We start from the raw sequence: 15,391 nt of genomic DNA, 5'->3' as shown, positions 1-15,391 counted from the left end.
AACAGTTGTTCATGCTCATCAGAAAGGAAAATAATAAAAATGCATCTCTAAAGAGTTTGGATTCACAGGCATCTGTGTACAGATGGAGGAAATTCAACACTATTGTTACTCTGTCCAGGAGTGTCAACCAACAAAGAGCTGAAGGTGCATTATTAGAGGGCAAGGTCACAAAGGGACCCTGGATAACTTCTTAGCTTCCTCTCCCACACATTAGCTAATGTGAGAGAACATAACTGCCTACATTTTTATCAACAGATGCAATCTCAAAAATCTTTGATTTTAATAAAGCATGTTATGTTTGAAGAAAAGGAAATATATCATTTCCTTATAGTTTCCATTTCCATTTTTTATAGTTTGGGAGCTTGGCTTGTCTGAAAGAGAAATAAGGAGGTGACTGTGTAAGAAGAAGCATTGGTCTGGCAGCATCTGGGATGCAATCACAGACAAATCTGCACATGACAAAAATATTGTATAGAAATTCTGCATAGATATTACATTTGGGTCACTCACTCTCTGTTACACACACCAACAGGCAGCTGCACACACACAAACGCTTATATGGCTGGTTCGAAGTCAAGGAAACTCTTGGTCTTCCACCACGTGTTTCCTGATCTGAACACACATTTGGTTTTCCTGTCACGGTCCAATCAGTTACTACTTATTTTACTCCGAGGTGTATAGAAGGTATTCTATGAAGCTTTTGAGCTATCGAGACCTGAAGGAACAACATATGGGAGCCATAAGTTATAGTAGGTCTTAATGGGATTTGGTTGTCTGTAAGTGTGTATGTTGATTTGATTCTAGAATTTGGTTGGACAACATATTGGAATCTGTAGAAAACAGCAGTTTACATGGAATAGTAAGTGGACATTGTTGGCTTTTTGACTCATTATTCAGCATTAAACCATCCATACATCCATTTTCTATATTGACTTATTCCAACTTAGGGTCACGGGGGGGGGGGGTTGCCAGTCCATCACAGTGCCACTAGAGACAAATGAGACACACAACCATACATGCTCACTCACTCCTACAGGCAATTCAGAGTCACCAGTTAACCTAACATGCATGTTTTAAGATGTTGGGAGGAAGCCGGAGAACCTGGAGAGAACCCATACAAACATTAGGAGAACATGTAAACTCCACACAGACAGGCCCCAACTGGGATTCCAACAAGGAGCCCTCCTTGCTGTGAGGTGACGGTGCTAACTACCACACTCCCGTGCAGCCCGACGTTAAACCAATCAAACCGATGTTAGTATTGGTCATTGTTTTGCAGAGACAGGGAGGGCTGGTGTCAGCTGGCTATGGAGAAATAGGCAGAACCAGATTAACATTTCTGGATGTATGATGAAGAAGTGCTTGCATCAGATCCCAAGTCATTTCAAAGGCATGAGAGACTTTTCCATAGCAAAATCTAAATAAATATGCAATGTGTACATAGATGATGTTATAGACGATTTGGAAGTGGGACTTTAAATTAAAAAGGACAGTTATCTCACTGTAGTTCACATGTAAATAAAGGGAAAGAATTTACACCTACTATTTGTTCCCAGAGCCACACTGAACTGGGAAAAATGGGGAAATTATATTTGCTGCTCCAATTGCCTTGTATCTTTGGAATGATATAAGTGCCTTGACAAAGGAATAAATCTGTAAAAGAATAGGCAAATATATGAAGAAATATATACAAAAACAATGATTACATTTGGAAATACAAAGACAGATTAATAAAAGAACAAAAAAAATTGAAAATGTAAAGATAATTCTAAACAAAAACATTTTCATAAAATTTCCATTTTCTTGTTAATTTATCTATTTATAGATATATCTATATATTTTGTGTTTTAAAATATAACATTTATTAAAGCTTCTCTATTTTTCATTTATATCATTCTAAATAAAACATTTTTTTAAAGAATATAATCTCTTTATTTAATTCCCTTGATTTATTTTTATTCTTTTACACTTAGCTTTTTTAAACTTTTTAAACATCTTGCTGTGTTGTTACATCCAGATAGTCGTTGCTTTTTCTTCTAGGTCTTGTTCTCAGCCATTTAGGTTTGAGCCACAGTGGAACTCCTCTGAGCCAAATCGATTTGAGCATGAATTGTCCTCCTCTTGCAAAAACGTATTTTTTAACTTTAAATCCAAATCTGTTTCAGAAATATTTGAGGCGGGAAATAAATATCGTTCTTTCAGAATCTTCTCTCATATTACATCTACAAGGTCAAAATGAAGTTGATTCCTTCTGTTGCTTTTTTGTGGCCCTCTGTAGAAATCAGCTTCAAAACTGAATTTAAAGAAGCTGATTGAATTATTTCAAACTACTTTCTGTACCTCAGAAGTAAATTATTTAAGATACAAATGTCTGAATAAATAGTTTTTACCTTTATGTATTTTATGCAACATTTTGTTGATTTGTCTCATGTCTGAATGGTTCTGTGTCACCCTGTGCTGCTGCCTTTGTGCCCAGGACTTCGTGGCAAAAGACATTTTTTTCTTGGATGGATAGAAAGCCAGCTAGAAACAAGGGAATACGCCTTACTCTATGTCATAAAAAGGATTTATTATTTCAGCATTTGTAGATCAATGTGGATCTTCATCAGGTCAAAGGTTTTAACAATAGAAAATACACTAATATCCATTTACCATAGACCCAAGTACGCCAACCAACTTCAGATCCGTCCAAAATGTATAAACACACAAATCATTCCATAAAAAGCATAATGCATGAAAAATTGAGGTTATAAAGATGAACATTCATAGCTATGCATGATCTTTAAAAATGAGTGTTTTTCTATTGTTCAAATGTTTGACCTGACAGAAATCCAAGTTGGAACAAAAGTTTCCCATGTGTATCCAATGTAATTCTGGAAGCAGACACTGTGAGAGGATGGAACTGGTTTGATACAGTGATGATGATGTGTTTTCTGTCGGCTCTCCACTCACCCCCAGCGGTCCAGGCAGATGTCCGTCCCCCCCGAGTCTGGTTTGGTTTAATTTTCTTCCTGTCAAAAGGGAGTTTTTTCTCCGTGCTGTTGCAAAGTGTTGCTCAAGCAGAAAAAACTTGGTCAAATCTAAATAAAAACAGAGGGCCACGATTTGCCGTGGAATTCTGTTTTTATTATAAAAGTATTCATTTCTACATAAAAAACATCTTATTGTGCGCATTTACACTTAATCAAAAGTAATTTATTACTAGTGTGTGCCCTGTTCCAACCCATGCCAATCACAAATATTACCCTTGAATGAATTCAGAGTTGTTACCATTTTGGGTTTGTATTTGTTCATGGAGTTCTTCATTTTTGGAGGAGTTGCATAAAGCCTTTAGTGGCTCCAGGGGGAGCTGTTTGGAGTCTGATTAACTGCAGGGTCTGATTTTACACGAGGTTGAGTTGATGGATGGGCTTTTAAGTGTAAAAACAGTCTGGGTGTAAAAAAAAAAGTATATTTCAGTCTGGGAAAAACCCATCAGGGGAAGTTACAATTTTCAATGAAAAAATTCTCCCTCTATTTGCTTCCAGTCTGTTTTTTTTTTTTTTCACTTTTAAACGGTCCATTCTCTAAAGCATGGCTATTCAAATGGCGGCCCGCGGGCCACATGCGGCCCAGAAGCAACACCCGAGTGGCCCCAACTTGTGGTTCAGCCAAAAAAAACAGAGAAAAACCATGAAAAACACAGTTTGCGAAAATTAGCTCAAAATTGTGGAGTGAATGCAACACTCCACGTAGCCTAGCAACACACAACCGACCCACAAGGCGGCGCGTTGTTTTGAAAGTTACTGATAGAACCAAGTTAGCAGCTCAACTCCAACTGAAAAGGTACGTCTCTCTCAACCCTCAAAAGAAAAATTGACGATGAAAAGCGTCGTTTTAACCCTGCCTGGGCGGACAGATACTGTTTTATTTTACCACCAACTCCACACGGTTCTTTTTTCTTCAGTTAAACGCACCTTGTGATGTGCTACGGTCAGAAATGACCAGAATGTTACTTTGATTTCATTTCAAAAGGGAGACAAACATTTTGTGACCAAAATATTCTTTTTAGTATTTTAAAGTGAAAAACAGCATTGCTCTTACCTCAGTCTCTATTTATTTAGAGACGTTTTTAATGCACTTTTTGATGTTCTTATGTCAGATGTGTTTATTTCATTTCAAAAGGGAAAACTATTTCATCACCATTGATGTGCACTTTTTGTTTTAATGCCTGGGTTATTTCAGGAGTCAGAGTATTGTGACTACCTCAGTTCATTTAACAGTTTTGAAATGTGTTTTACAAAAATACGAAGAGGGGAAATGATGAATAAACATCACATGTTATTTCATTATATTTGTGTTGCTTTGAAATGTGTCATTACCTCCTCCTTACTGACCGCTGAAAATGTCCGGCCCAGCTTAAGGTCTCGGTTTTAAAATCTGGCCCAACTGAATTTGTAATTGAATAGCCCTGCTCTAAAGTCCATTTCATGTTGTTCATATATGCAGAGAGCTAAGGCCTATCCTCCAGACAAAAATCAAATGCTAAATGATTGACTGAAATGTTAAACATAGATGCTGTTTCCCTTTATCTATAATGTGTTACATACATATAGCTTGTAGTGACAAACCCACAAACAACTAATCATTCAGGCAAGTGAAGCACCCTGACACAATGGAGATGTGGAACTAAGTGGGTTGTGCCAAAAATAGCCCTGAATAGATAGATACATAGATAGATAGCTTTTAATGTTATTGTAAAAAAGCATTTAGAAATTGTCAACATTTACATGTATATATGTAAGAACAAGTCCACACATCAATCAATGCTTTAAAATGAGGAATGAATGAAGCAGTGAACATAAAGAACCTTTTCTTTGTTTATTATTTTTCAAACTGAATCTTAGTTTTACAGCTTTTCTTCTTACATGTAACCTTTTGCTGGTGACAAAATGCTACCAGCTGTATATATAAAAACAGAGGGCCACGATTTGCCGTGGAATTCTGTTTTTATTATAAAAGTATTCGTTTCTACATAAAAAACATCTTATTGTGCGCATTTACACTTAATCAAAAGTAATTTATTACTAGTGTGTGCCCTGTTCCAACCCATGCCAATCACAAATATTACCCTTGAATGAATTCAGAGTTGTTACCATTTTGGGTTTGTATTTGTTCATGGAGTTCTTCATTTTTGGAGGAGTTGCATAAAGCCTTTAGTGGCTCCAGGGGGAGCTGTTTGGAGTCTGATTAACTGCAGGGTCTGATTTTACACGAGGTTGAGTTGATGGATGGGCTTTTAAGTGTAAAAACAGTCTGGGTGTAAAAAAAAAAGTATATTTCAGTCTGGGAAAAACCCATCAGGGGAAGTTACAATTTTCAATGAAAAAATTCTCCCTCTATTTGCTTCCAGTCTGTTTTTTTTTTTTTTCACTTTTAAACGGTCCATTCTCTAAAGCATGGCTATTCAAATGGCGGCCCGCGGGCCACATGCGGCCCAGAAGCAACACCCAAGTGGCCCCAACTTGTGGTTCAGCCAAAAAAAACAGAGAAAAACCATGAAAAACACAGTTTGCGAAAATTAGCTCAAAATTGTGGAGTGAATGCAACACTCCACGTAGCCTAGCAACACACAACCGACCCACAAGGCGGCGCGTTGTTTTGAAAGTTACTGATAGAACCAAGTTAGCAGCTCAACTCCAACTGAAAAGGTACGTCTCTCTCAACCCTCAAAAGAAAAATTGACGATGAAAAGCGTCGTTTTAACCCTGCCTGGGCGGACAGATACTGTTTTATTTTACCACCAACTCCACACGGTTCTTTTTTCTTCAGTTAAACGCACCTTGTGATGTGCTACGGTCAGAAATGACCAGAATGTTACTTTGATTTCATTTCAAAAGGGAGACAAACATTTTGTGACCAAAATATTCTTTTTAGTATTTTAAAGTGAAAAACAGCATTGCTCTTACCTCAGTCTCTATTTATTTAGAGACGTTTTTAATGCACTTTTTGATGTTCTTATGTCAGATGTGTTTATTTCATTTCAAAAGGGAAAACTATTTCATCACCATTGATGTGCACTTTTTGTTTTAATGCCTGGGTTATTTCAGGAGTCAGAGTATTGTGATTACCTCAGTTCATTTAACAGTTTTGAAATGTGTTTTACAAAAATACGAAGAGGGGAAATGATGAATAAACATCACATGTTATTTCATTATATTTGTGTTGCTTTGAAATGTGTCATTACCTCCTCCTTACTGACCGCTGAAAATGTCCGGCCCAGCTTAAGGTCTCGGTTTTAAAATCTGGCCCAACTGAATTTGTAATTGAATAGCCCTGCTCTAAAGTCCATTTCATGTTGTTCATATATGCAGAGAGCTAAGGCCTATCCTCCAGACAAAAATCAAATGCTAAATGATTGACTGAAATGTTAAACATAGATGCTGTTTCCCTTTATCTATAATGTGTTACATACATATAGCTTGTAGTGACAAACCCACAAACAACTAATCATTCAGGCAAGTGAAGCACCCTGACACAATGGAGATGTGGAACTAAGTGGGTTGTGCCAAAAATAGCCCTGAATAGATAGATACATAGATAGCTTTTAATGTTATTGTAAAAAAGCATTTAGAAATTGTCAACATTTACATGTATATATGTAAGAACAAGTCCACACATCAATCAATGCTTTAAAATGAGGAATGAATGAAGCAGTGAACATAAAGAACCTTTTCTTTGTTTATTATTTTTCAAACTGAATCTTAGTTTTACAGCTTTTCTTCTTACATGTAACCTTTTGCTGGTGACAAAATGCTACCAGCTGTATATATAAAAACAGAGGGCCACGATTTGCCGTGGAATTCTGTTTTTATTATAAAAGTATTCGTTTCTACATAAAAAACATCTTATTGTGCGCATTTACACTTAATCAAAAGTAATTTATTACTAGTGTGTGCCCTGTTCCAACCCATGCCAATCACAAATATTACCCTTGAATGAATTCAGAGTTGTTACCATTTTGGGTTTGTATTTGTTCATGGAGTTCTTCATTTTTGGAGGAGTTGCATAAAGCCTTTAGTGGCTCCAGGGGGAGCTGTTTGGAGTCTGATTAACTGCAGGGTCTGATTTTACACGAGGTTGAGTTGATGGATGGGCTTTTAAGTGTAAAAACAGTCTGGGTGTAAAAAAAAAAGTATATTTCAGTCTGGGAAAAACCCATCAGGGGAAGTTACAATTTTCAATGAAAAAATTCTCCCTCTATTTGCTTCCAGTCTGTTTTTTTTTTTTTTCACTTTTAAACGGTCCATTCTCTAAAGCATGGCTATTCAAATGGCGGCCCGCGGGCCACATGCGGCCCAGAAGCAACACCCAAGTGGCCCCAACTTGTGGTTCAGCCAAAAAAAACAGAGAAAAACCATGAAAAACACAGTTTGCGAAAATTAGCTCAAAATTGTGGAGTGAATGCAACACTCCACGTAGCCTAGCAACACACAACCGACCCACAAGGCGGCGCGTTGTTTTGAAAGTTACTGATAGAACCAAGTTAGCAGCTCAACTCCAACTGAAAAGGTACGTCTCTCTCAACCCTCAAAAGAAAAATTGACGATGAAAAGCGTCTAAAGCGAACTAAGTGGGTTGTGCCAAAAATAGCCCTGAATAGATAGATACATAGATAGCTTTTAATGTTATTGTAAAAAAGCATTTAGAAATTGTCAACATTTACATGTATATATGTAAGAACAAGTCCACACATCAATCAATGCTTTAAAATGAGGAATGAATGAAGCAGTGAACATAAAGAACCTTTTCTTTGTTTATTATTTTTCAAACTGAATCTTTTCTCAGCTTTTCTTCTTACATGAACCTTTTGCTGGTGACAAAATGCTCCAAGCTGCATTGAAAATATGTTTGTACCGTCATCTAACAGTGTCAAGACACTGTTCAGCTTAGAGAGTTGGAAGATCTCACCAAACCGTTTCCTCCATATCCCAGGAAATGCATCACCCTCTGACACACACACACACACGCTCTGTTACACACATGCCACGCCTCTGCACACACACAGGCAGTGACATGACATCCTGCCCAGTTGTATATGTGTGTTACTGCAGACAGCTGTGTCTCCACATCAGGTAAAGAACAGATCTCTCCTTCCTGTTTTCAGGCCCTTTTAAACTGTTTTTATTTAGGCCATGGTCATCCGTGTTTCATGAGCACCATTCTTTCCACGTGCTGCGCGTCACTGTTATTGTGTATGTGTTTGTTTCATGGCTGGGGTTTAAGATCTGGAAACTAGTTTGCATGTGATGAGTTGACTCTTTTAGTTCAGGGAACAGTATACTGATAGAAACTCTTATGATAAAGATTATTATTCACTAAATAACACTGGTTTGACTGCAGTATTGTGCTAATTATTCTGTCATGGATGTTAGATTATTTGTCCTTTTAAGGGACAGGTATTTACAAAGAATTGAATCTCTGACGTTAACTGAGCAAGTAGCTGTCATCATAGCATTTAATTTGTGTCAACAATCCTGTCTAAAAGGGAGTGTGTTGTGAAAACCTGTGAATCCTACATTGTGCAAACGCTTCTGCTGATGTAAGAGACACGTATACGTGCCGGTTAAACTTTAGAAATTTAAAAGGAAAAGAAATGTTGCAACAGATTCTGAATCACTTTAGCAAATTCTAACTCTGTTTTAAACATAGATAAACTCCACATACAACACACACACAAATAAAAATTCAAAGCAGAGCAATTAAATACCTGTCTGCTTCAGGTTGAAGGGTCTAAGCAGGACACTAATGGGGCCTTTTACATTACATGCTGAAGCACATCTTTTTTTTAACATTTCCATTGGAGGCGGTACCGCTCCAATGGAAAGTACAGTACAGCTTCAGCCAGGCTGACAAGGGAGCAGAGTCATAACTAAACAGTGACATGACAACACTGCAGAACACTGATTCTTAAACTCTTCATTTTTAACTTTAGATTTTTACCTTGGCACAGTCAGTCTAAAGTGCCGACCAGGATAGACCAGGAGCAGAGAGACTCTTCACCTGTGGAAGTAACAGAGTAGTAGCACTAATGTCCACTGTACAATAACACACTTAAAGAGAGGGATTTTTTGCAAAATATAAAAAAATATAGGACATATATTTCCCATTTGTATGCATGGATTATATTTCCATGTGCATTAATTCTTCATTCATGAATGTGTAAGACAACAGTGCAGATTTGCACAGGTGTCATGCTCTCTCTGTAGAGATGTGCTTCTGAATTCAGAGCTGCTAGCAACCTCGCATAATGCAATGATGACTTTCTACTGTCTGAAAAGAAAATCAAAGCAGAAAAGAATCAAATTGAGCAAAGTTGTGTTAAGTCTGACAGTAACCATGCTGTAGGAAAACACCATCAACCAAGTTGCCAGCTTTCTTCAACTGGCATTACCTTGCAAGGTGTGTGTGTGTGTGTGTGTGTGTGTGTGTGTGTGTGTGTGTGTGTGTGTGTGTGTGTGTGTGTGTGTGTGTGTGTGTGTGCACGAAGAATGGGTCGGTTGTCAAAGCGTCCTTGGGCAAGACACTGAACCCCACCTTGCCTACCAATGCGTCCTTCGGTGTTTGAATGTGTGTGAATTTAGTAGGAAGCATGTAGCTGTATAGACTAAGACTGTATGAGTGTGTGAGTGAATGGGTGAATGTGGCATGTAGTGTTAAAAGTGCTTTGAGTGGTAAGACAGACTAGAAAAGCGCCATACAAGCACAGTCCATTTACAATTTACATTGCTTTGTAGTTTTGTCAATTTTAATTTTGAAACCAAAACCTAACTAAACACTAAAAATGGAAAGAGTGAAGTGAAAGTCACTCACATCAGTCACGCACCAAATTGTTGAACTATTCAAATTCAAATCTGGTCTTTTCTGGCTATACCTGAAAACATTTTTATTCATCATTTTGTTCATTGTACACTTTTCATGCCGATTTGATGCACAACCTCACAACTGCACATTTACTGTTTTCCATGCTCTGGCGTAATATCAGGTTAAAAATGTCAACTTTATGGAAAATGTGTCATAGAACCATAACTGACATCTTTAAAAAGTCATTTAATTATTTCATATACATCCTACGACTGATGCCATAGTCACCCTTAACCGGACTGTAATCAGATAAGATGTAGCAGATCGGTTGGTTGTGGATTCGCTGAAACTGAACAGTTAACTGAAAACTAACCTGGAGATTTTTTATGTAAGTGTATGTGGACAGATTTATCCCCAGTGGCATTAACTTGCCCTGTATCACAGTATATCACTTTGTATTAAAGTTACAGTCATTGGAAATCTGTAACTGAGTGTTTCTGATAGTTCTGCAAATCGTGTTATGCAATGATTTTCATTATAGATTCACACTTCCGCTTTCTCTGGCACCTCGTTTTTTTCACATTTGTCACTGTTTCTCGTCCTAACTTTTTAAAGTGAGACAAAAGATGGACTGCTTTCACATCTTAAAAGAATAATGCGTTTTACCTCCATCTGGTGAGATCTTTAGGAACACCTTCATCTCAACATTATATTCTTTGTGCAACTGTTATTGTTCAACAATGACACCTAAACTGGACACAATCTTACTGAAGCGTCTGTAGCAGCTGTGCAGCAAGATTAAAGCAACCTCAACCTCGCATCAGAAACCACACTCCCGCTTTTTTCATGAACTCAACAAACCCAAAACCACCGTATTCTCCCCACCTGCCTCATGATCTGACCATAATGTCTGTCCCAAACTCTGTCACACATGGCTTGTTAAGAGTTCCCAGCACCGCTGATCTGACCCTCTTAATGTGGACTGTTGCTATAAGCTGTGAATGGTTGTGTGCTTCTTTCTTTTTTTTTCTCTATCTTTGTGTCGTGGTTTTTCAAATCCCCTTTGCTTCAGCAAGTGTAATTGGGCAGAGCCAAGCCCGTCTGCCCTATTACACTTTTACAGTTTGTAAAAGCCACCCAATGGGTTCATCAGTCAAAATCGCTTCATATTTCATCTGTTGCATATAGCTCAATAAAGCTGTAAGTACTCATTTTTATTTTAAAAAAAAAAGAAGAAAAAAGAAAGAGCTGAATTTGTCCCAGTATGTGTATACGGGATGGGAATCATGTTATTGATCAACATATGTCTGATGCCACAATGCTTTGGACTGTATGAGAAAAGATTCAAGACACTCTGCTTCTTCTAACTTTGTCTGTGGGATATTATCGTACCTGTAAATACAGCTGAATTCACTGCACAGGCAATGCTGTGGTTATGAAATAAGGATTTTATTAGAGCGGAGCGACAGTCTTGCTTTCAGCGACTGAGTTGATGCATAGTCTTTTCAGTAGCAATTTCTGCTGCGCTTAGCCGTCCGTCAAAAGAAACTGAAAATAATGTGAATGAGAGCAGCTTTGTTGGCATGTATAGAGTGCCTTTGCCCAATTGAGTGTAGTTTATTATGCACATACAAGAGAGGTTTGAACACCAACTGCATTATCTGGGTGTGTTAGCACAGCTTTAATCAATTTCATACAATTTCATTCTAACACGTATAACTATGCAGGTATTGTGAAAGTTTGGCTTTGGTTGGACTAACACAGTAACTTGTTCTTCTTTCCCTGTGTCATGTATACGTGACGCCTAATCTCGTGTTCTCCCGCTACTGCTTCAATGTCACGTCCATGTTGGCGCTCAGTTATTTTATTGTCATCTCTTAAATTAAGCAGTAGTAGGCATACAGTGGCTCTGGGATTTTAAAAATGGCAGTTGCAACATTTTTGTTGATCTGGTGGTTTTCTAAAACCCTTTCCCCAGCCCCTGAAATAACTGGTTCTTTGCTATGGCCAAGCAAAGAGTTTGTGCTACTCTACCACCGGTTTTTTGTGGGCTATAGAGCCAGAGCTTTTGAAGTTAAAAGACTAAGAAATGGTTCGAAGTTAGACACTGGCTCAGAACCAGCACTGGAATTGTTTTGGAAAAAGGCCCTTTGACAAAGGTTTTATTTCTTATTTTAGGGACTACGTCTGTCTTGATCAACTAATCTGATCCAAGTTTTACTCTCTTGACCTATGATTTTTCTGTCACCGACATGAATAGGATGGTGTCCTGAAAGATTTAAGTAGGAGGACTAAAAATGCAGGAATGATGAGCCTCTTTTAACAATCACTAGCCTTGTTTTTGTGGTGAATAAACATGTCCAGGATTCACTGATGTGAAAGAACAGTGACAATCCACCAAACTGAATCAGTTTCCCGAAGGCCTCGCTCCAGTTTTGTCATATATGGCCCGTGTGACCGATTCTTTTGATATCTTCTTTAAAATTGTGTCTCCAGTGAGTGATCACAATTCTATTACATGTAATAGAAAGGATTCCAATGCACATTTTTTTTTACATTTCAATGGTTTGGTTAATTTTCCCTTGACAATAGAGAAGAAACACAGCTGCTGTTGATTTTGACTAATTGGATTGTAGTTCAGTGACAGAGCTACTTGGAGCTGTTATCAGTGTAAAGATTGCAGCCCTATGCCTCCATCCCACACTGGCTGACAGCTCAGTCACTGCTGGGTAAATGATCCTGATGGGGGAGGAGGGCGTAGTTCTTCTCCTCTCAGGGATTAGTGGAAGCTCCTTGGTCTATTTGCATGTGAATAGATCCTGGGGCTGCAATCCAAGGGCACCCCCTCCCTCTCTCTCTCTCCCTCTTTTTCTCTCTGTCTCTTAACCTTTCTTCACTCTGCTACTGACATCAGGCAGAACCAGAGAGAGGGGGAGTTAGAAAAGCGGCGAGGGAAAAAGAGTGCATCATTGCTTCAAAAGATCAACTTTGAGGGGAAGGGTTTAGGAAGTGGTCTTTAGAAGAATCGCTATCAACCAAGGAGTCACACAGTTGGCTTTTGTGGATGAGAGAAGGTAGGAATTTTTCTTTTCTTTATTTTTTTTTGGTTTTGTTTCTCCTCATGGATATTGGGGGGTCACCAAAACCATGCTCAGTGTTCTGGGCTAACAATGAAAGCAGATAGGACTGGTCCACTTTCTCAGTCAGAATGGGGGTGGTAAAACTGTTAGGCCTCGGCTGGTTTCTTACAAACTGTTGATTGAAACAAGTTATCAAAGTAGGTGTTTTTGCTTGAAAGTGAAGTGAACTGTGGCCTGCAAGAATTGATTTGATCTTATGTGGATCTATTTTCTTTTATATCCCTCTGTCTTTCTCTCAATTGTAATAACTGACACTTTTGCAGCAAATTAAGCTTTCAGTTTAGGTGTTCTATCCATGTACTCATTCCCTATGCAATGTGGTCACCATATTTTCTTTGAGACTGAGTAAGTTTACTGTCATATTAAACATGAATGGAAGTACTATACTCTAACACTAAAGACCAATAATCTAATAACCATTCAATATTTGACAACTTTGCTTCTAAACCAACCTCATTTATTAGTTGGAGATTTGTTTTGTTTTGATGCCTTGCTTTCAAAGAAAGATAAATCTTTCTAAATATAATCAGATGGGAAAATGAAAGTCAGCAGTAAAGTCATTAATCCCTTATTACTTTAAATGTGACCCTTAGATATAAGCCCACTATACTGTGCATGTGAGTTGGTACCATTTCAGCTACATTGACATTTAGGCTGGAAACCAAACAAAATCGCTCATTGGTTTAGATAATTGATAAACTATTCGTTTTGAACCTCTCCAGTCACCTGACAGGCTGGCTTTGTCGAACTTGAAAGGTTCTTCCTCAGTCAACTTTATCCGTACAAAGGGCCAAGCTTTGATATATGCGATTTCCCTTCAGCCTCACAGGCAGAGGCGGCAGTGCTCAGCGGGGCTGCTGTAGTCCTTCTTGGTACCAAGGCCACAAAGTCTGCCAATACATCATGATCCTAAAATACTATCCAGTAACAGTATTTAGAAAACATCTGAAACTGAAACTGGGAGATGCTCATGTTTTTGAAAATGATATGCTCATTTGGTATTTTATGACAGTAATACAAAAGCAGTGTAGCACTCATGCTAGAATGCTTATGCTAAAGTTAGAACTCACTGGCGTGCTCAGAGAGTACTTCCTCTGTCAAAGACCAATGTCTCCTAAACCTAATCTGCTCTAAAATCTTTGGGTTCTTCCTTTGCAAATGCTTCAGCTATACAGCATTCCTCTTGAAATTCAGCTTGATAGGTTTTTGCATCGTCTTACTAACAAACACACAAACAGCAATGATAAACTGTAGAGTAAGAAATGCTACTTCCTCTTCTGAGCCTGAGCTTAATTCAGATGAACCGAGCAGAGGTGGGTAACTTTTGCATCTAATTATGAACCTCTACACTCTACTCTTGACTAGTGTATGTCCAGTGCTGTCACTGTGGGAAATCATCTTATATGTATATATAGCCTAAATCACTTAAAGTTACCTAAATAGTAATTTTGTCAAGGTGATGCAGTGGTTATAAAGCAAGGTAGATTAATGGTTTATGGTGAAATCAAAACAAAATAAAGAAATTTAATTTTTGGGAGGAAATTAATAAATCAATACGATATAAAGGAAAGTAATACAGGAGTAAAGTTTCAGTCATTTATGTATTTTTGTATTCATTTCAGATTATGGCAGTTTCTGTCCTCCATATATGCTTATATTTGACTGTTTTTACAAAAAGATGCAAAAATATGGAATATGGAATTTGGGTCATATGTGGAGCACCCTGGCCCATCGGAGTCGAACTGAGCATATACATGCAGGAGTGATTGAAATCCCTGCTGCATTATCTGGGTGTGTTAGTCGAGCTCGATTTCATCAGGTTTTGGTAGGACTAACATGTTCATATGCATTTTAGTAGTCTGGTTTTGGCTGGCCTAAGAATAATTCAGTTTTTTCTAGCAACATGGAAAGGTCCTGTCACAGTCCTGCTCAGTCACTGGTTTGCATGGAGGAAATATTAGGGCATTGTACGCATTATGAAAGCTGGCAACAAAATTCGTCAAAGATTTTACCCACATTTTCTTCATGATATGACCTTTAAATTGTGGTGACTATTTCACCTCAAAAATGTGTAATAACGTTCTATGTCTTTCAGCATCTCTTTGTCAAACTAATTGCAAAATTGCAGATTTGGGGAAATTTTTGGAACTTTTTTTTTTGTTTTAACTGACAACTTTTACAGGCTGAGTAGTCGCAAGCATAACAAGTAAACAGATATCTAAATAAGAATGAGTGGAACCTGCACAGCCCTTTACAGTAATTTTGTCTGAAATTCCTCACTGTGAGAACATGTCTATAGTCTCCAATGCAAAGGACTCCCTCAAATCCTGAACTCACCCCTGGTATTGTGTCATTGTGTCCCTGAATGAGTATAGTTGCAAAAAATGGTTGGGCTGTTCCTGCTGTTG

General features: G+C 38.0%; 1 protein-coding gene across 3 annotated transcripts in view; it reads left to right on the top strand.

Annotated features, from left to right (window-relative positions):
* The window catches only part of septin12 (septin 12), an 81,908-nt gene that overhangs the window by 45,913 nt on the left and 20,604 nt on the right, over positions 1-15,391 (top strand). Inside the window, exon 1 of one of the 3 annotated variants that reach the window (XM_075454928.1) lies at positions 8,020-8,114. The exons of 1 other annotated variant lie outside the window; for it this stretch is intronic. In XM_075454928.1, coding sequence (XP_075311043.1) covers positions 8,078-8,114 — 37 coding nt within the window. In that variant the 5' untranslated portion in view covers positions 8,020-8,077. Of the gene's footprint in view, positions 1-8,019; positions 8,115-12,789; positions 12,918-15,391 lie in introns of those variants that run through there. One more of the 3 variants, XM_075454929.1, reaches the window with a different exon arrangement.

This window comes from Odontesthes bonariensis, chromosome 21 (assembly GCF_027942865.1).
Source record: "Odontesthes bonariensis isolate fOdoBon6 chromosome 21, fOdoBon6.hap1, whole genome shotgun sequence".
NCBI lineage: Eukaryota > Metazoa > Chordata > Actinopteri > Atheriniformes > Atherinopsidae > Odontesthes > Odontesthes bonariensis.
The sequence above is the reverse complement of the archived record's forward strand: the minus strand, read 5'-3'. Positions and strand labels throughout refer to the sequence as shown.